The sequence below is a fragment of the Lissotriton helveticus genome, chromosome 11 (genome assembly GCF_964261635.1).
Source record: "Lissotriton helveticus chromosome 11, aLisHel1.1, whole genome shotgun sequence".
Lineage (NCBI taxonomy): Eukaryota > Metazoa > Chordata > Amphibia > Caudata > Salamandridae > Lissotriton > Lissotriton helveticus.
In genome coordinates this window covers 1,060,803,724-1,060,825,864 of record NC_136072.1, presented here as the reverse complement: position 1 = coordinate 1,060,825,864, position 22,141 = coordinate 1,060,803,724, and the positions used below count along the sequence as shown (strand labels likewise).

Below are 22,141 nucleotides of genomic sequence, written 5' to 3'. Positions count from 1 at the left end.
AAGGCGCTGAGCAGAAAGAGACAACAACCCTGAGTTAAAACAGTGACACAGTTAGTTAGGAAAGAGCCATGTTTTCAAGCACCTCCGAAAGGCCTAGTGATTGGAAATGGAAGACAGATGGGGGGGGGGAGCTTGTTCCAGAGTAGGGGGGCAATATAAGAGAAAGCCCGGCAACCATTTCTCACAGTCCTGGCCCTAGGCTGGACCAGGAGACGTTTAGAACTAGATCTTAAAGCTCTGGAAGGGTTATACCAGACGAGTTTCTTAGCAAGATAAGAGGGGCCAATTCCCTTTAGAAGTTTATGGACGATACTAAGTATCTTAAAATGGCTTCTTTGGCGCACAGGGAGCCAGTGTAGTTCCCTGAGACTGGGCAATGATGGTGACCTAGGTGGCAAGTCAAGCACCAAACGGGCTGCGGTGTTCTGCACCGTTTATAGCTTGGCAAACAGGCCCTCATTTATAGAGGCGAACAAAGCGTTACCATAGCCGAGACAACTAAAAATAAGACCCTGGCTAAGGGGTTTCCTAGAATCAAGGGGGAGCCATTTAAATATTTTGCACATTGGCGCAGAATGCCGTAGCAAGTGCGGGACACCGAGTTGACGTGAGACTTCATAGAAAGAGTGGGTTCAATCATGATTCCCAGGTCGCGTACCACTTCTTTGGGCTCCGGGCAGAGTCCCATATCTTGTGGCCACCAATCCTGTGTCCATATCTGCTTGGCCTTACCAAACAACATAATCTCTGTCTTACTACAATTCAGTTGGAGTTTGTTGGTACTCATCCAGTCCTTTATCGCGATCATACAGTTCTGAAATCTGGAACGAGTGTCAAGAAAGTCCAGACTGCAGGTGATCAACACCTGCGTGTCATCTGCATATGACAGTGGAAAAGCCAAAAGTTTTTATTATGTTGGCCAGAGGGGTAAGATAGAGATTAAAAAGCAGGGGGCTTAGAATTGATCCCTGAGGGACACCCACGGAAAGGGCGATCTTATTAGATTCCAGAGTATCGACCTTTATGTAGGTGTATCGGCCTGTCAGATAGCTCTCAAACCAGGCACGGGCTTTGCCTCTGACACCAATCTCCCACAGTCGTTGATGGACGACAAGACTCGACAGGAAAGGAGAAATAAAACAAGTGTACTATTTTTTCCTTTCCTGCTGTTTTTGGGGAGGGAAGGGGGCGCAGCTCCCCTGCCATAGTGGAGGAGATGCCGCAGGGTAGAGGGGGAATGGAAGAAATTGGCATTGTTTGCAGATTAAGTGTCCTGACACTTCTCTCTCATATCTCTTGGATAAACTGGTGCAATTTGAAGCCGTTTTTGGATGTTGCATCAACTACATGAAATCTAAAGGCATGGTAGTGGCTGACCCAACAAATAGCTCCCAACAATTACTCTCCATGTCGGACCTGGTGTGGGCGGGCATGTCCATACAATACCTCGGTGTATTCCTTAGAGGCTTCATTAGCAGCCTCTATGAATGCAAAGTGCCCCCTGTGTTTGAGGTTCTGTTCAAAGATCTCTATTGATTAGGCAAATTGGATATTTACTGTTTAGGCTGAATAAACAGCACTAAAATGAACTTTCTGCCCAGGTTGTTGAATGTGGCACAGACCCTTCCACTGTGGGTCTCCAACAAGACCCTGAACTGCAGCCGAAAACAGTTATTAAATGTTATCTGGAACAATGGTGGGGCAATGGTCTCCAGGGATACATTATATAAAAGAACTACACAGGCAGGATTGTGACTCCCCAACCTCGCCCACCACAACCACGCTTCATAATTGCAGTTTGCCCTGGGCTGGCACTGCCTCCCTTACACTAAACCTTGGGCGATGTTTGAGAAGAGGTGTACCCCCCCCCCACTCGCCACATCATGTGGATAAGACCCAGAGACCGCTTTTATCACTCAGGGATGCCGCTCTTTGCCAAGACCACACATTTGAAATATTGGAGCAAGATTAACAAAAGTCACATAGCAACCTCATACCCCTCTCCACTATGCCCCGTTGTTAAAAACCAATGTTTCAGCCGGGCATGGCAATTGGGGAAGGGGCAGGGTGCCCCATTTTTTGTGTGAACTCTGCCATAATGGTGACACCATCGACAGGCCAACCTGAAAACAGCTCTTCCAGTTGACTAGAGCAGATGAGTTTAGATCAAATCAACTGCTTCACTAGGTGAATACTGTCTCTGTAAAAATTCAAGGTAGCAGAGATAAAACACCCTTGGAGCAGCTCTTTGCCCAAGGTTCCATGAAGAAAGGCACCACTTGCTTTTATGCTACATTAAGCACGCTCACACATACACGCACAGCAATATAACTACAAAATAAAATGGGAACAGGACCTGGATAAACCAGTTGACGAAGACACATGATCTCAGATTTGGTCACAGGCTGCCAAAACTTCGGTCTGCCTACAACATAAGGCTAACATATGTAAGATTCTCACCATGTGGTACTCTACAGCAATAAGGCTACATGCTATGTTTGGAACACCTGACCTCAGCTGGAGGATCAACAGGGGATAAAGGGTCGTACTTTCATATGTGGTGACAATGTGTACATGTGAAGTGATTCTGGGTGGAGGTTCTTCAGCAGATCTGCTTGATTTGCGCAGTGTACCCGACACTGGATTTACTAGTAATGCTGCTGGGGGAGTTTGGGGAAGATTCTGAGTACTCATATATCACCCCTAGATGCAAACTACTAACACCTCTACTATTAGAACCTAGCTTTGCAATTGCCCACACTTGAAGGAACCAGCCTTCACCAAGTCTTACGCTTCGGTGGTCTAAGGTAAGGCACATCCATGCTATGGAGCAGCTGACCGTATACATTTGATAGAATCAGCAACCATTCTAAGCCTATGCCAAATGGGAGAGGGAACAGGTTAATCCTGCCACTTTTATGTCAGACACTTTACAGAGCTGTCACGTAGGGGGACTTTCAACATCTGAAAGTGATTCCAACAATTATAACAATGGTCCGATGAAGGACGACGATTTATCTTGCAGATATAATATGTTGTCAACTAACTGTCCTTTTGTAACATGGCCTGTGATGCAGAGTTGTGTATTGTCCTGTAATGCCTGTATGTTAATAAGACTATGCTTCTGATATGTAATTACCCTGGATTGCAAAAAAATTAAATAAAATGTTAAAAAACACAACATCATACACATATATAAAAAAAAGACAATGAATATCAAATCTGGGTGTTATGGAAACAAAATTAATGATGCCAGGTTTTCCACACAAGAAATGTTTGGAGTTTAGAAAGAGTTAACCTCTCATCTAAACTACAAACATTCCTTCCAAGATGTAATGTCAAGTTTTATGCAATAAATGTAGCAGTTACTTTCAGCAGAAGATACCTGATCTGAATACTATGTCTAAGGGCCAATATATGGATCCAGTCCCTCAACCAGCCATCAATCCATTACATTAATTTAACTCATTTGAGTTAGTAACCCCAAGAGATAGAGAATGTATTGCAGCAGGGCTAAATCCAACTGGCTTTAGGGGAGATATATCGCCAGTAGCATCTCTAAAGTAAAATATTAATAAGCTATCAAAGTATATAGCAAAATTGGGCAATCCTTTCACATTAATTCATTTCAAACTTTCAGCCTGGTTATTGTCCTGCTAAATTAAGTCAAGTGTTAGAGAGCACGTTATCCTTGCCAAATAAGACTTTGGGGTTGATTCCAATTCGGTAAAATCCCCTACGAATCGCCGTACGGAGCATTTTTCCCGTACGAATCGTACACCTTCAATGTCCCCGTACTTACGATGAAGTACGAACTGAACCACAAGCAGATCTTAGTACGAAAGACCATGCGACTTAAACATACATACAAATCGCATTTGGAACACGCAGTACTCGACGTCCGAACGGATTGAAGCAGCTTTTCACGAACCAGTAAGTACGATTCGTTACGACAACACTCCGTACGACTCTTTTTCTATGGAAGTTTAAAACGTCCGTAAAAGCATAATTCGACTCGAACCGCTTGCGAAACGGACCCCCCGGGTATGGTGCATACCACCATGATTGCAGGGGTACGGTGCGTAGGGTTACGGTACGCAGGGGTGTGGTGCGCAGGGGTGTGGTGCGCAGGGGTACGGTGCGCAGGGGTACGGTGCATGGATATACGGTGCGTAGGTGTACGGTGCATCGGGGTACGGTGCGTAGAGATACAGAGCATCGGGGTACAGTGCGTACCCCCATGATTACCGGGGTACGGTGCGTATGTGAGTGTGTGGCTCTCCGTATGAATTGCTCATACGACGTTTTCCGTACGAATCGCATTCTCGTTCCCCGGTCCGGATCGTACTTGTTGGGTCGTACAGCAAGTTTACGATTCGAACGGTTCACCGCGAGGGTCTGTTTCGTATGGATTCTCCCTTGCTTTTCGTACGGTTCGCACACATTCGTACGTATTATTTTCCTACGGATCGTACTACGCGATTCGGACAGATTTGTACGATTCGTACGGAAACGGCTATGAATACGATTCGTCGTACGGATTGGTTTCCAGAATCGGAATCGACCCCTTAGTGTTTCTGCTGCTTTGAAGAAAAATTTATTTTGTGTGACAGACTAGAGTCTATGGTGGGCATATGGGCTGGAGCCCAGGGTTGAATCTAATTAAATTTGTTGGATTGTACACAGTCTCTTCCTCAGGGACACTGTAGATCTATATCTCACTCTTTATACTGTGGTGTTATTCAACACTTATATGATGCTCTCTGCAAGTCTAATTGAAGCCAATAGTCTTTTGTAGCAAAGGTATGCTGTATACTCAAAACATTGTGGACCCTGATGACCAGTCATCAAACCCAGTTGCAGCACCTTTGAGTTTAATAGCTGTAAAACACTTGAGTTTAAAGGTAAGTAAAACAGAAATTTTAAGTTCTGGCCATCATGACTACAAGACTTTTTGGGGAGTCTTTGGTATGGCTTTATCATTGGGCCCCAAAATAAGTGTAATGACCAAGATAGGCAATTTCCATTTAAGTCATCCAAGATAACCCTGTTACTTCTAACCCCCCATACCATACTGTTGATTAAGGCAGTGTAGGAGAGTAGGGTCTTCTTCCTATGGTTACCCCCACTTTTTGCTGTGATTCTCTGGTTTTTCGACTTTAGTGTGGCTACATACCAGATTGGTTACTGGGTCACCCTTGTGAGCCCCTGTATAGTGTACCATAGGTACCCAGGGCATAGGTGCACCCTAGGCCTACCAGGGGCTGCAGCATGTATTGTGCCACCCCTGGTTTGCCTTCCAAACTGACGCCACAGGTCTGTTCACACAGCCTTGGTAAGGTGGCGTAATCACCCCTTACTTAGATATATTATACCTATATCTATATATACATATAGACACATATACACCTATAAGTCACTTCTATGGCAGGCCTTGACAATCCTGGAGGCAGAGTGCTTGGTTTTATGTGAGAGGGTGCCCTAGTATGAGCTGAACCCCCTGCAGCTTTCGGAACCATCTCCTTATAGCTGTTCTATGATATAGCCATACCATATACTCTTAAGTGCATTATAATCCTCACGGTTAACACTAACTTTGGTTTGGCTTTATCAAAACATGTCGTGTAAGGTGTCAAACACTTTGGAATACAACCCCCCGCAGTTCTGGCGGCGGGGGTAGCATTCCACCCTTCTAGAGGGAGAAGACATGTAGTTACTGGTTTACCCGGTTAAAGTTAAAGAGAGCCCCAGCATCACAAAAATGGATGCTGCTGCCACAGACACGAGTCTGCAGTCCTGCTGCTGGACGAAACTCCGGCAGGGGAGGCCTGGACAATAGGTTTCCTGTCCAGGGAGGTGCTGGCATGGTTGCATTCAGTGAATGCTTTTCAGACACTGCCTGGGGCACACTAGGTGCTCCATGCATTTCCCAGTTCAAACCGGTTACTGGGGCACCCTCTCCAGCTCTGGCGCGAAACTGGACAAATGGGAAGGGGTGTGACCACCCCCACCCCAGGTCCACACATAGGAGGGACCTCAGAGTTAGTCCAACCCCTAAACTTACTATAAGTATAGGTGTGTCCTCATGTAACGTAACTGGTGCTATGTAAAGCTCTCTGATACCCGATTCTGTTCGGTTCTAGTTCGCGCTATATAAAACTCTGCAAAAAAACAAACAAAAAAAACCAGTCCCTAGGACTTTAGATTACCCTGGACAAAACTCTGCAACATATATCCCGGACCTTCGACATTCCATATCGACTGGAAGACGGAAGAAATCTCCCTTGTGGTTGAGGAGTGACCACCCTATTCAAACAGGCACCAACAGCATCTTTGCCGGTCTGCATTTTCGAGACTCCCGCCGGATCCTGAAGAATCTACGACACAGAACACGGACTTCCAGACATCTCTGACCCCGACCTTCGCTCACAGCAAAGCTGAGACCCGTGGAGGACACGAGAGACGTGGGACCGGAACTCCTGCACATTCTGCATTTTGCTACCTGCATTGACTTCCCGAGGTATCCCGAAGTTGTGCATTGGGGTGCTTGATGCTGGAAGTGCACTTAAATCGACATTTGACAGCGTTTCTGGAAAAGGAAAACTGCCTGGATCCATCTCAGCACGGTTTCCGTGCATCTCTTAGTACGGAAACCGCCCTTACGGTGGTAGTAAATAGCATCAGAACTGAGGTGGATAAGGGCCAAACCACGCTGTTGGTTATGCTTGATTTAACAGCAGCTTTTGATACCCTGTCCCCCTCTATCCTAGAGGAGAGGTTAAGGGGGATAGGAGTAGGAGGCAGTGCTCTGAAACTCCTCTCCTCCTTTTTGCACTCGAGAAAACAAAAAGTGAAGCTGGGTGAGTTTATGTCCCCCACTATGGCAGTACAATGTGGAGTTCCACAGGGCTCAGCGCTAAGTCCAGTGTTGTTCAACGTCTATGTGACCCCCTTAGCCAAAATTATAAGGGACTTTGGCTATCAGGTGTTATCGTACGCTGATGACACACAGATTATTGTCTCGGCAAATCAGTCAGGGAAAGACGGTGCGGCAAAATTCAAGGCCTGTATGGAGAGGGTCGCTTCCTGGATGGTAAGAAACTATCTTAAGCTTAATGGTGAGAAAACGGAGGTGTTGGTAATAGGTAAGAACCAGGATCTGTGGAACGAGGAATGGTGGCCCACAGCTCTGGGCGAATGCTCTCGGCCGGCAAAATTCGTAAAGAATTTGGGCGTCATTATTGATTCCACCTTATCTTTTGACCGACAGGTAAATAGAACGGTTAGCACCTGCTGCTCTATTATCCGTACTCTGAGGAAGATAGCCCCGTTCTTATCTCCCGAGGCGCGCAAACAATCGATGGTCGCCCTGGTGCTATCCAGGATTGATTATTGTAACGCCCTCTACTGTGGGATTAACCAGAAGGAGATATATAAACTCCAGGTTATCCAAAATGCTGCCGCGCGATTAGTCTTGAATCTCCCGAGACGTTCATCAGCGACGGCAGCAAGAAAAGAACTGAATTGGTTGCCGGTCCAGGCAAGAATTCCATTTAAAGTTCTGTGTCTTGCTCACGGTGTTTTTTTTGGATCAGGTCCAGAAGGGGTTAAGGGCCTGTTGAAGACCTATACCCCAAACCGATCTCTTCGATGTGCCTCAAGGAATATGCTGCAGGTGCCGAGAATTAGCAAAGCGAGGTGGGGCGGTAGAGCCTTTTCTTGGCTTGTTCCTAGGCTCTGGAACTCGCTCCCGCCTGAACTGGCCACCCAACCTTCACTGTCCATCTTTCACAAATTGTTGAAAACGTGGTTGTTTCCCTCTTCGTGTTAGTTCCTAGGGAATTTGGCTCTGTTAATCTCCTCTAACTCTATGAACTGGCTATGATTATTTCTGCTCTTGTCATTTCTCAGGTTCCAGCGCCTTGATACCCTTTTTGGGTTTAGTGTCACTAATCCAACTCGACTTTTTTTGCACTATATAAATTTTATTCTATTCTCTATTCTATTCTTGAAGCCCCAGACCCGAGCACCTTTTGCACACAAAGCACTAAGCCCCACACTCCACGAGTGGCCCGTGGGCCCGCTTTGTGCATTTCCGCTCAACACGTCTTTGCGGTTTCTAGTCCGTTGGCTAGTGAGCCCCCAAGAAGACAATCCTTTGTTTTAACTTGCTTTCCTGGTTGCTCCAGGCTTGCTCCAACTTCCTTGCAAAGGAGAAGTTCCACAGACCTTGCTGGTCTGCACCGAAGCCAATCTCAACATCCTGCGTGGGTTGCGTTTGCCAAGGCTTGTTAGGTCCCATCCAGTCAACTAGATCCTTCGTGGGACAGCTTGAATCCAGCTTCTGGTCGTCGTCGACGCCTCCTGGTCCTCGTGGCTGTAGAGACAAACTTCACCTTTTCACCTGAAATCACCTGACATCTGGTGGAATCTTTCTATCGCCGCCCTGGTCACTGGCAAGTGGCCCAGACTCTGTCTCCTCTGCTTTCAGGTTCTTCAGATCTTCGATCCACCCTTGGATCCATCCATACACTTTTCCTCTGGTCGCCTACAGCACTTCTTTGAAGATCTCCATTGAAATCGACGACGAAACCCGGCACCAAAAGAGACCTATGCACCCGGCTTCCGTGGGTGAGGTAACACGAGTACTCTGGTAGTCTCGATGGTATTAGCCCTCCTAGTGTCTAAGTCTAAAAGGGTTCCATCGTAGTTCATTTAGAAGTGTCCTTAAATTGTAAAATTGTAACTTGTTCCTTTCCCATGGAAAGTCAATGGTAACCCGCAGCTGTGTTTAGACACTGCACGCGTCTCCCGTGGGCCTCCTACATCCTAACCTTTGGTTGTCTTGAGTAGCCCCAGCGATTCCACAGGCCCCAGGCCGGCTTTCTAATTCTCACCTGGTTCTTATACCACTATTTTAGTATATGGTTTGTGAGGCCCCTAGGGCAAAACGTATACTGTGCAACTTATCGTATGCTAATTCATTTCCTTGTATTGTACTTTTACCTCTGACCTCATAAAGAGTGCAGAGGGGTTGTGTTTAGAATAAATACATATATATTTGATATATACCTTGTGTGGTGTGCTTTCATTTGGTACTCAAGGGATTATAATTGGTAAAACAACTAGCTTAATTCGCTCTCTGAAGCCTTAGCCTGAAGACTGTTCGCCATTGCAACCCCTAGGATAGCTTTCTATAAGGTTGACTTTACAACCACCATCAATATGGGTCGATTAGACTGGTGCAAGGTGCCCACTAGAACTAGTGGACATCATATGCCAGGCTAACTTCTCACAGGCAGTAGTTGTTTCAAGACTTTGGTACTGTTTCAATGTATATCTGAATATTAGTCCACTCAATTTCAGCAACTTGCAAGCTGTTCAACAGAGGGCAATCTTAAAAGTACATCGATTAACCAAATTTGATGATCTGACAGAGCACAGTATAGCAGATTGCCTTCCGGTCAAAGATCAAATTCATATCAGAGTGTTCACTCTTATTTAGAAATCTTTGCATAGACTATGCCTTGGATATATAAATAGCAACTTTCAAATTAAACACCATCCTAGGAAACTCTGTTCCGCATCACATCCTAAACTGAAGGTCCTCAGTTGGAAGTTGGTCAGGTATACAGAATAATGCTCAGTGGCTGGAGCAAGATTGTGGAATATTTTGGCTCCTAGCCTACAATGTATTAACTCAGTTTAAATGCCAAAGCAAAAGTATCATAAAGGCTAATTTACTTTGTTCAATTGATGTCTTATAATATGGTGCCCATTTAGACTGACTGGTGAGGTACTTTGAATATAGTTTAATGAATGAACATGATGTAAACATTTTAACTTTTGAGTTAAAAATGGGTGTTTTGAAGTTGGTTTTCTGGCATATGCTTTACAAATGAGTGAAATTAAAATAAAATGAACTAAGGATGTCAGCATGAATTACACTTTAAGCAGCTTTTGAACACTCTTTCCCCTATTTACTCCATCCCCGAAATGCAGGCTTCCTGTTCTCCTTTGGAGAGATGACATTTCGTAGTGTGTACACCATGGATAACAAACAGTTCTTTGATTGCGAGACATACTACTAGACTTTGTACCACATCAAACAGTTTAGCAAAGAGCATGTTGTCTTTTTTACCTGTAAAACATATACTTGCGGGTGCAACGGTTTGTAAGACTGAGAAATGGCTAGCCTTCTTTCAAGAGATTGCTCGCCCAATCGCTTCCTTCGCTGGACTTCCTTTTCGATCTATAAAATATAGTGCATTTGTTCTTTAGCACAATAGAGCAGGATTCAGTGGTGATAAGAGGAAATTAGGCTTTTTGCATGCTGCATCTCATACAACAACGAGCCTCACTTCTTAACATGAACAGACAAAGGACATTTTTCTTGATACTGCCAGGGTAATTCAGTGTTTCAAATATAATTACAGCACATTTTCCATTAAAAAATATTTTCCTTGTTTTCTAATTCAGGATCCAGGCATCATGAGATCAATGTCTACTTTTAGGCGCACCCCACCCCAGGCAACACTTCGATAAAAGACATGCATACACAAATGCATTGTGATGATTGAATTGTGGTAATTTTGTAAAGACGGTGTATTTGATACTTTTTTTTTATATTTAAACACAGAAAAGGGGAGTCAGGAGCACTACAGCACTATCCTCTGTATACAGAAATGCAGACATATTGGGTGGATCCCAGCATGAGGAAGATATTCGATTTCCAGTATAGCAGGGCTGTACTTGGTAAACAACATCTATGTATGTGTGCGAATGATAAAAACTGCTGGTGATAAAGGTAGACATTTTAATTGCTGGGAAGAAATGCATCAGGAGGGCAGCATATTCTCGATGGGTCACATGGATTTTGTGTATCAGCCTCCATCTAGAACGGGTGAAAAAAAATGGGTGATCTGAATGTATGTGGTATAAAATATGCCACATGATTATTATCAGTGATAGATCCTATTGAAGGACATCATACTCAGTAATGATACTGTGGGTGGAATAAATGTGCACCACAGGAAAGAGAAGAATTTATGTGTTTAAATATGTATTTATACTTTGTATATCCAGAGAAACGTATACCTTAGATCCTGCGACCAGTAACATGGATATGAAACCCTTAGTCGAGACTGGAGACATTGTACATAAACCAACACATATTAGGTAGTTCATTTAGAAGTGTCCTTAAATTGTTAAATTGTAACTTGTTCGTTTCCCATAGAAAGGCAATGGTAACCCGCGGCTGTGTTTAGACACTGCACGTGTCTCCCGTGGGCCTCCTACATCCTAACCTTTGGTTGTCCTGAGTAGCCCCAGCGATTCCACAGGCCCCTGGCCAGCTTTCTAATTCTCACGTGGTTCTTATACCACTATTTTAGTATATGGTTTGTGAAGCCCCTAGGGCCTGAAGAGTGTGAATACAGGGAAATTCCCACTCCCTCTAGGCGGGTGAGGTAGGTCTGGGAACCAATTAGGATAAATTAGGTAACGATGTGAAAATATTACTTTACCCCCTTTTATTGCCATACATATAAGAGAGCAGGTGATTATATGTATGTGCAGATTTTCTTTAATGGATCAAATTAGGAATGTTGACACACACCTGGCAAGGGGGCTATGCGGCTTTACAACATTACTAGAGTTTTTTTTCAGTGACAACAGAGATGGCTGATTCATAGTTAATATTTGCCTTTGTGAAAAACAAGGGTTTAACAAGTTACGATTTCTACTTTTATTTTCTTACAGGTTCTAAAAATAAAATGCAGAGGCGGGTCAGAGAGTCTCATGCCTCCTTATTAAATAGACTCCTTTAATATATAGGAGGAGTAGGCAGGCAGTTTCTAACCCTTACGAAAACCGAGTGCCACATAGGGCAACATTGACTGGAACACGTAGGCAACATTACTCTTGGATGTAGAAACCATTAAGTTTCAGGATACATCCAGATTTGGATTTTTAACAATGACATGGATACCTGCTGAATAAAGAGAAATCTAGGGTCTATCCATAGTCCTTTTTAACTGGAAATCTGCACTAGTCCAGAAGAACTACTTATAATAAGCTCCCAATTTCAATTTGGTTGAGCCCATCCAGGAGGTATTCACTTACCTGGTTGAGAGGAGGCACCTATAATGAAGCATACTCCTGCAGGACATCTTGTTAGGCCGAATGGAGAGGACTGACTAATAGATGGACCATCACATTCTTTGTGATGTGAAGTTAATGTGATTGGGAGAACGTGCAATGGCCAAATACAATTTTCTCATTCTCTCGGGGTGTGAAAGAATTTTTTACAGAAACCATAAGGAATACATTGTACAAGAGGAACACAGTAGCCATCAATAAGCTTCAAAGATTTGTCAGACAAGACCCCTCTATTTGTATGAGAGTATTTCACACCTGAGAAGTGAATACATATAGAGGTATAGATAACTATGATACATGTTTTTAAAGAACTATCGCCCGATGCTCTGCTATACATATACGTTAACCTCATTAAGGTGCTAGATATTACTAATATTTCAGAAAAATGCTGTAAAAATTGAATTTAAAACAAATCTCAGCTCTCTGCAGAAAGGAAAGCAACTTGAAAAGCTTTGGAAGAAAACCTGACAGGTGGAAGGTAAGATCATATACAGATTTCTCTAATGATCTTGTACGAAATCTATTTTAACAGTCAGGAAGGCCAACTCTGGAAATATTTTATGTACTCGCAACTCACACTAGGAGTTGTTTAAATTTCTAGAGACCTTTCTTGAGTATTTAATGTCAAACGCCATTCAGGGGGTCAAAGGACCGCAGCGGTGAAGGAGAGGGGGCTAAGGGTGCTTTCATCTGATCTACCAGGGTCAGTCCTACTGTAGCTCTGCAAAACTGGGCCAGGTAAAACCCTTCAGCACTTGGCTCTCAGTGGTAGCGATAGCGAGCAGTGACAGGCAGTGCCGGACTGGGAACACAAACCAGCCCTGGCAACTCAGCTGGATCGTGACTGGCAGATTTTTTAAATTAAATAAAAGCATACATGAAAAATAACTGGTAGGGAGACGAGACAGATATTTTGCTTTCTGGCACCAACTTCCATTCTTCTACCACTGCCATGTGAGATCTTTTCGTCACCTAGTCATATATGTTCTGCTACTTTTATTTAATATCTAAAACACAGGGTAAACACATGGTAATGCAGCTATTAACAATCCCACTACCATAAATATGAGTTGTGAAAAATATAGTCCTAGTCTAGGACTAGAACATCGTAAATTGTGCATTATACTGCAAAACGGCATGGTCATCCATCTAAACCTAACTACATAATTACTTCTAGAGTTACATATAGTGCAAAATTGTGCCATATACTTTTTTATGGGTTTAGGAAATGTGATCATTTGACAGAGGCTTGAGTCGTTCTAAACTTGACTGGTTGAGCATAGACTTCCAAATTGAATTAAGATTCTTGCGTCTCATACGGACAACTTTCCATCAACTTGTACAACCCTAATTGTAAAATTTGATGAAGTCTGTAAAGGTCAGATCTCTCCGCTCAACTGCTGACTACAAGCCCAGGATCGCACTGGGTTAAGTTGGAGCCAATCTGCTAAAGGTAGCAGAGGCCACATTATGGAATGAACTGCCCAAAAGTATTTGGGTGAGAGCTCAGCCCCATATTTTTAAGCACAAACTTAAAGTGCACTCCAAGCTACTGCCTGCCTAAATACACCTCTTCAATATTTTTTTACAGTATTTTTCCATTTTCCCGTCTTGGGTAACTACATAATTAAATGAGTAGTAGCAGTTTAAATATGTGTATAAACTTGAATATACTTGATGATTACATGAGCAGAGCAGTAGCATTTTAACTATTTGTGTTAATTGTGCCAACTATTTACATTTTATTGGGAACATTTGAAATAAACAGTGATTAAAATAATAAAGCAAGCAGGATGGCCTAATGATTTGAAGTTGTGCAGCCAAAATCTGGTGTGATCTGCAGGCCATGAGGTCCGATCCCTAGGAGGCTGGCTCAGCCTTACGTCCTCAGGCGGGTGATTAATGGAGTTCCATTAAAATGGGTAAGAGTACACAACTCAGAAATGCAGTATGTAGTGCAGTATAACTTGGTATTATTATTACTTACGTTCTTTAAAGGTGCCAGTCTGTTTCTACATTTTGTATACTTACATAGAGCAAACAAACATATTAGATGTACCTACTTTAATTCTTGCAATACACCTCAATCCCGAAAACAAACTTTTAAAATGTGTAATATTGATAGAGCGCTTTGAGTGCATTGTAAGATAAATGATTGTATGAGTGTGAAATATTTCAGTAAAAAGTGGCCTCTCTAAATGCAGCATCTCACAAGATGTCACGTGAAGGTACATTACTAGGGGTGGGCGGAATTTACGTAGCCGCGCTACACAAAGCTCTGCAAAACGGTAAAAAAATCTCTGCGAGCCAGCAAAAGTTCAGCGAACACGCGGAATTGCTTGTTCCGCATGTTCGCGATGCTTTTTCCCTGTTAGCGAACACTGTTTGCATGCTCAGGGAGAAATATCTTGCAAACACGCATTTTGAAAACACGAACAAGCAAAAATTCCGCAAAGCCGCCTAGCGCATGATTTTTGGCAATTCCTCGTTCTCCGCAGAACGCGAAATACCCAAATTCCGCTAGCGGAACGGAATTTACCGCCCAGGCCTATACATTACCCTAAATACAATCACTACATATTTTGTACATGTGTGTGTCCAGCTGTTTAGTAAACCAGGCAGAGTACTGGACAGCCAGCAAGAGTAATGAAATTATGAAAGCCTTACAGCAGACAAAGTTCCCTGAATGGTCATATGATTAGTTTTGACCCCTCATAATTCTCCATTCACCGTGCATCTGGTCCAGCTGGAGCAACTAAAGGGATATCATTTTAGTAATCCAATCTCAGTTAACAGTAGGTATTAATGCAACCAACAGAAAACATTATGTCATGATCCCTTTCTGCATCAATGTAGCTTATTTTAGTGAATTCATGCAGAATAAAAAGCTTTATGCTTTTGCCATCAGCAAGAGGTGGAACACAACAATCTTTATCTTGATGTCTAGCTCTATTGAATAATATGATAAAGATGACATACCTTTAAAAGTACGCTTTTTAAGTGCTCTTCCGTTCTGCATCCATGACTTTTTAAAACCTGTAAAGACAAAAGTAATATAGAAGAAAATAATAGAGAAATATGGCTTTTTATCAACATTAAAAGCTAAATGTACTCATTTTCATTACGATCTTTATTTTGTACAGAGTTTACGCCCACACCTGTATGTAGAAGCATTCTTGAAGCAGAAGAACAACTAATAACCAATGGTACAAACTTTAAAATGAAGTTAGACAGAATTCAGGTAATGAATGAGTGTTACACTGAGCATGGAAGCGCTAGAGACCAGTGGCATTCTCGGCCTCCACCGGACACTTGGAGGTTGGATGGGAAATATTTGGGGCAAAAAGCCAGTTCACCTTTCAGACCATAAATCGTACTTCCTCGATGTTTGAGGAGTTAACTGGTTCTGTAAGTCCTTAGTGCCCACTTCGGCCGTGCTTCATAAATGGCAGAAACTATCTGACCTGCACTCAGAATCTCACTGTAAACTAATATAGATTTTACATAATCTTGCTGTAACAGACAATTTACTGTTGTACCTGAGAGGTGGCAGCACTGAACTGAACCAGTCAATGGAAGCACATGAGTTTAGGCAAATATCAGGTCTCACAGTAAAACTATTAGAAACATGTGTTTAATGCTGCCCAAGTCTTCACAAGTCACAGTACCACTCCACAGGCACACAGGAGCATCCGAGGTGAGCTTGTCAGCTCGTTGGCTCAAGGGGGTCTTTTAAACACATAGGAGGAGGGAGCACACTGCCTCTCATCCCATGGTTAACCCCATTGCATTCTGGTAAATGCAGTACATTATTGAAATTTTATATTTTTAATTTTAAAGCGGGCATGGATTTAAAAAGTATTGGGATCTAATTATGGTCCTGTTAGACAGGAAGCTAGATCATCAATTTAGAGATGGGACGCTCCCTTTAAAGCCATTTACTGCAAACTGGGAGGGTCCTAATGCTGGTAACTTCCTTTATTGTTCTGATCGAGAAAACCTGGCGCAGAGACCCAACACCGGACAACATGACTGCCCTCAAGCTCGCCACCCGAAAACACCACCAGCTGATCCACGCCACCAAGAAAACCGCATTCAAGGAACGACTGGACAACAACGCACACAACAGCAAGGAACTCTTCAACATCGTGAAAGAGCTCTCCAACCCCAACGCCGGAAACAACGACATCACCCCTTCGCAAGACCTCTGCAACTCCCTCGCCTCCTACTTCCACAACAAGATCGCGGACATACACAACAGCTTCAGCACTCAACCGACGCACGCCACGACCGAACCACCGCCCCCCACCACCACCCTCCGCGCCTGGACCCCGATCAGCACCGAAGACACCATCCGCACGATGAACTCCATCCACTCCGGATCTCCGACAGACCCCTGCCCTCACCACGTCTTCAACAAGGCCGACGCTGTCATCGCACCCCACCTGCGGGACATCATCAACACCTCCTTCGACATCGCCACCTTCCCGGAGAGCTGGAAGCACGCCGAACTCAGCGCTCTACTCAAGAAACCATCAGCAGACCCAACCAACCTCAAGAACTACCGCCCCATCTCGCTGCTCCCGTTTCCGGCCAAAGTCATCGAGAAGACCGTCAACAAGCAACTGGCCGCCTTCCTCGAGACGAACGGTTCCCTCGACCTCTCGCAGTCTGGCTTCCGGGCCAACCACAGCACCGAGACCGCCCTGATCGTAGCTACCGATGACATCCGAGCCCTGCTCGACAACGGAGAAACAGCGGCCCTCATCCTCCTGGACCTCTCCGCGGCCTTCGACACTGTCTGCCACCGTACCCTAGTACAGAGCCTCAGCAACGTCGGAATCCAGGAGAAGACACTGGAGTGGATCACCTCCTTCCTCGCCGGAAGGACACAGAGAGTCCGCCTCTCCCCGTTCAGATCAGAGGCCACCGAAGTCATCTGCGGCGTTCCTCAAGGCTCCTCGCTCAGCCCAACACTCTTCAACGTCTACATGAGCCCCCTCGCAGCCATCGCACGCCAGCACAACCTGAACATCATCTCCTACGCCGACGACACCCAGCTGATCCTCTCCCTCACTAACGACCCCGCCACCGCCAGAGCCAACCTGCACGAAGGGATGACAGACGTAGCCAAATGGATGTCGAACAGCCGCCTGAAACTGAACTCGGACAAGACGGAAGTCCTCATCCTGGGATCCTCACCCTCCGCCTGGGACGACTCCTGGTGGCCCCCCGCCCTGGGCAGCGCACCCAAACCAACAGACCACGCACGCAACCTGGGCTTCATCCTGGACTCCTCCCTCTCCATGACCAGACAAGTCAACGCCGTCTCCTCGTTGTGCTTCAACATCCTGCGCATGCTACGTAAGATCTTCCGATGGATCCCCACCGAGACCAGGAAGACGGTCACCCAGGCCCTCGTCACCAGCCGTCTGGACTACGGCAACTCCCCCTACGCCGGAACCACCGCCAAACTCCAGAAGAGACTCCAGCGGATCCAGAACACCTCAGCACGACTCATCCTGGACATCCCCCGCCGCAGCCACATTTCCAGACACCTGAGAGACCTGCACTGGCTCCCGGTCAACAAGAGAATCCCCTTCCGGCTCCTCACCCACGCACACAAAGCCCTACACAACCAAGGACCAGGATACCTCAACAGCCGCCTCAACTTCTACGCTCCCAAACGCCAGCTTCGATCGACCAGCCACGCCCTCGCCGCCGTCCCCCGCATCCGAAGAGCCACCACAGGAGGAAGGTCCTTCTCCTACCTGGCCGCCAAGACTTGGAACTCCCTTCCGACCCACCTCCGCCTGACCCAGGACCACCTCGCCTTCAGGAAGCAGCTCAAGACCTGGCTGTTCGAGCAGTAGCGGACCCCCTCCCCCCAGCGCCTTGAGACCCTCCGGGTGAGTAGTGCGCTATATAAATGCTCTGATTGATTGATTGATTGATTGATTGATCAGGAGACCGTGCCACACGTGTTGTTTGCACGCCCGGCCTATGCTCAGAGGATTTAGCTTGGCTGGCACACTTGTGCAGTCTAATGGGGACTTCTTGTCACTGAACAGCTTTGAGGATACTAAGAACGGACTCTTCTGCATTGTATGCCAGTGCAACAGCAAAGTTTCTGGGGCAGATGTGGGTAAAAAGAAGATCAGTTATTACATGATGATGTTTCTTTACTAGTTCTGAAACTGTGATTAGAATGTGCTGGTTTTATCAATTTATATAATCTGTGCTACTTTCTTTAGCTACTTCTTTTAATACATGTAATAATACTTAGTATAAATCTAAGGCGTGAAGTTATTTTAGTTTGTAACGTGAAATGTTTTTATTAACACTGATTTGGATTTTAAAATCTTGTTGTCATTAATTGTATTTAATGGAAAAACTTTTATGGCTTTGCTGAGGAACAACATCACAGGGGGCAACCCATGGTTCTTGGATGAATTATTCGAGAAAAGAAAGCATCTTGGACATTAGAAACAACACGCATTGGCATAGCCAATAGGTCTCGCTTTTGGAACCTTATAATTATTTAGGTATGCAGCACAATATCCTTAGTGCAACAACACCAACTGTTGCATGGCTCAACACTTATAAGGTCCCAAAAGTGAGACCTATTGGCTATGCCAATGCTTGTTGCTTGTCCAGCCTATGTGCTTCCACGAGCTAAGTGGATCAAAGCAATCTACAGTTAGTTGGAAACACTCAACTGCGAATCTGCTCTGTGTACATTAAGATCGGATGCCAGACCCCTATTTGCCTGTGCTGTTGCTAAATGTTTAGGGCATATGTTGGTTATCAGGAGGAAAACTCAAAAGTATTAATGTATTATTTATTTTATCGCTGACAATTGGCAGCCACGCAAATATCTGGTAATGTTTATTAATGTTCTCGTGATTTCAATATTAAGATGTAGCAATGAATGTTTGAAAACTGTAGTGTAGCTCCTCCGTGCTTACGGTGGTATGCATTAGGACAGGGCGACACTAGGATGAGAAATAGGGACAAGGGACTCGGCATAACTTGGGGCCCAAAACGATCAACCAAAACACAGAAGTACATTGGGAGTGCAAGAGGCCAGAAGAGCGCGTAGGCACGCGTGAAGGCTCAGCGTCTGATGGGAAGCAAAGTCCGTGGGGTAATGCGGAAACTGGGAGGCTCCAAAAGAATGTTGACTGTTCGCCTAGCAACGGTCAGTGCTCAGTGTGCGTTGCTATTGCAGGTAAGAGCAGCAGACGGTTACCGCTGCCCAAGGCAGAGCGATCTACGCCGGGAGCCTCGCACCGAGCCCCGGTTCCCGTGTTCATCCGACCGTGCCACCCGCCACCCGCCCGGGAGCCCGAAACCCAGCACTCTGCCAGCCCTTAGGGATCGAGGCCAGTGGTCAGACAGAGATGAATGTAGAGCAACAACAGCAGAAGCCCCCGAGAAGGCCGTCTGCAGGGGGGAGGCTGCGGGCAGCAGTTCCAAGCACTCCCAGGCCTTCTTTGTCAGAGCTCTCATGAAGAATTTGGTGGTGAGTGACAAGCAGCATCCCCCAGCCCATCCATTGTTGTAACCATCAGCAATAGCAGTGGTGGGATAAAAGTGTGTAACAGCCCCCTCTGCATAGAGGGGTTAGAGTTGTGCATTTTTGTCGGAGTGATGCTGTGACGGAGAAGGGAAGTTAAAAAGGAAGTGGAGATTTGATCTCGATCCTTCTCAATCCAGTTATTGTAACTGATAGAGCAAGCATCGCATCGCGACTTGCTCGAGTCATGAACCTCGCCCATGTGTAATCAATTAATAATTTGTACGTCGTACTAATCTTTATTTTATATTTGAACGAGGTAGATGAAGCTTGTCTATGTGTTTTCTAATACGATTAATCAATGTCTTTAAAATGGCCGCCGCTTAGTAAATGGCTTCTGCGCATGCGTCAGTCACACTCACGTGTCCTGACGTAGTTATAAGTTTGGAGGGAAAGGGTGCGCATGCGTAATACACAGCTTTCGTGAATAACGTGGTGATGCTCTTGTGAGAGTGTATGTGTTGCTAACATTTAAACTGCATAGTATATTTTCATAATGATAAGTTCAAAGTACAAAACGAATGATGTTGTTTACATACGTTTATTTCTACGTTCTAATTTGTTCTCGCTTACTTTTCATGTACTGCGGGGAATGGGGGTCCGAACCGGTTGGGAGCCATATTGAAGGTCCCTTCTGCGCAGACTCGTGGTGTCCTGAAAGGTGGCAACATCGGACAGTGGAACTCAGCCAGCTGGCAGCCACCGTCAAGATGCCCATGGGAAAGCCACCTCTGCTCTACGAGAACGGAGAAAGTTGCTCCTTATATGATACAAAGTATATTGCGCTTCTGTTTGCCATGCAGTTTCTCATGGGAACCCCAATCTCGCTAGGCGGTACCCAGAGATGTAAATTAGGCCTCTAAATAGTCTATTCTGATTGGTGTGTTACCCAAAGCCTACCTTAGGACCAATCCAAATTGAGGGATTCTGACACTTTGCAACATTGGGGGGTGGTACACCGTCCCAAAACAGTATAACTACCCTGGGTACACCTAGGGAATTTGTCCGACTTGTCTGGTTTAGCTGACCTGTCACTGACCCCACGCACTCAATAGGTGACTGAAGATACAGAGCACTGCGGAGTACTCTGTCCGAAATTGACCATAGACTAAGGTTTTACTAAACCTTAAAGTGCTGGCGGAGCACTTTGCTGGGAGTTCGCTGATCCAATCGGGGTCGTGATCGATAGCTGCAGAGAGGGTGGAGCGCAGGCGTTGCTTCCAAACTGCGGGTGCGGTCCTGTCCTGAGCGGTCCTGAGGGTTTCCTGTCCTGAGGGTCCTGTCCTGATCCTAATCTGGTCTTCCTGTCCTGGGTGTCCATTCTGCACCTGCTGTCCATTGAGGGGTATCCTTCCTTGAGGGTTTCCTGTTCTTAACTGACCCGTGGCCAGGGTTTGGTTTCCACACCGGTCTAGGTAAATATCACTCCGAATCTCTTGAAATCTTGCACCTTCCTATTTTCTGTCTTTTGCTTTAATAAAGACATACCTTTGCACATGTTAATTTTCCATGCTTTTGCCGCAACCATTGAAACGTAAAGTCATTGCATATTTTCATAACGTGTTCCTATGTTACCCTACCTGTTAGAAATCATATTTTGCATTGCAGTTTGTCATTTCCTGATATGGTCTAGGACTTCCTTACTTAAATTGTCTAAAGAACTTTTGCCTTAAATCATAGCGTGTCTCTCTCCATAGACTCTCCTAGTTGTATAAATGTCCCGAACTCCTGTCTCATTGTTCTGAGATAATTCTAGAATACCAGTCCTAATCGAAGCCTGTCCTATCTCTAGTGATTCATCTTAAACGTTCTAAATTCCTGATCCTTCATTTGAACTGTGTCCTGATTCCCTTAGATTATAAATGGTTGCTCTGACTTATTTGCTATTTAGCTACGTTCTTTATGTTATTCTGATTATCGATTGCTTACTTACTGTGAATTTGATGTTTTCTGAATTTTACTGAATTAGATAAAGACTTTAAAACTTCCAGTTGTCCGTGGTCATTTTACAAAAGTATTGAATGTCATTTTGGGTTTGTATTTTGCTGCCTTTCCTTTTACAGCTAGCTCTCTGATCCATTGTGGTCATAGGTACCCGTGTCGGTGGATGGTAAGTCGGGTACTCTGAGGAATAACGAAAGGAACTCACACATATCTGATAGCAGAGCGTGAGGTCATCTGATCAATGTATATGGTGATTTGAAATATATGGGCCCGAAGCCAGAAGTGGCGAAATTATTGGTCGGGTGACCCCGCGCGCTCTATCAGTATTTCTGGTAGCAGAGCGATGGTTAGGGACTAGTTAAAGGTTAGGCAGGATTAGTTAGACTAGTCAAGTCGGTAGCTGCTAGTATATTAATGCTGCTACAAGAGCGGCCATTCCGAGGGACCTGATCACTCTCT

The 22,141-nt window shown here is 44.9% G+C and overlaps 1 protein-coding gene across 1 annotated transcript in view; it reads right to left on the bottom strand.

Moving 5' to 3' along the window:
- The window catches only part of OGFOD2 (2-oxoglutarate and iron dependent oxygenase domain containing 2), a 170,120-nt gene that overhangs the window by 57,224 nt on the left and 90,755 nt on the right, over positions 1-22,141 (bottom strand). The window contains exons 2-3 of the mRNA XM_078667581.1: positions 15,139-15,195; positions 10,142-10,252 (exon numbers count right to left, since the gene is read on the bottom strand). Coding sequence (XP_078523707.1) covers positions 10,142-10,252; positions 15,139-15,195 — 168 coding nt within the window. The remainder of the gene's footprint in view (positions 1-10,141; positions 10,253-15,138; positions 15,196-22,141) is intronic.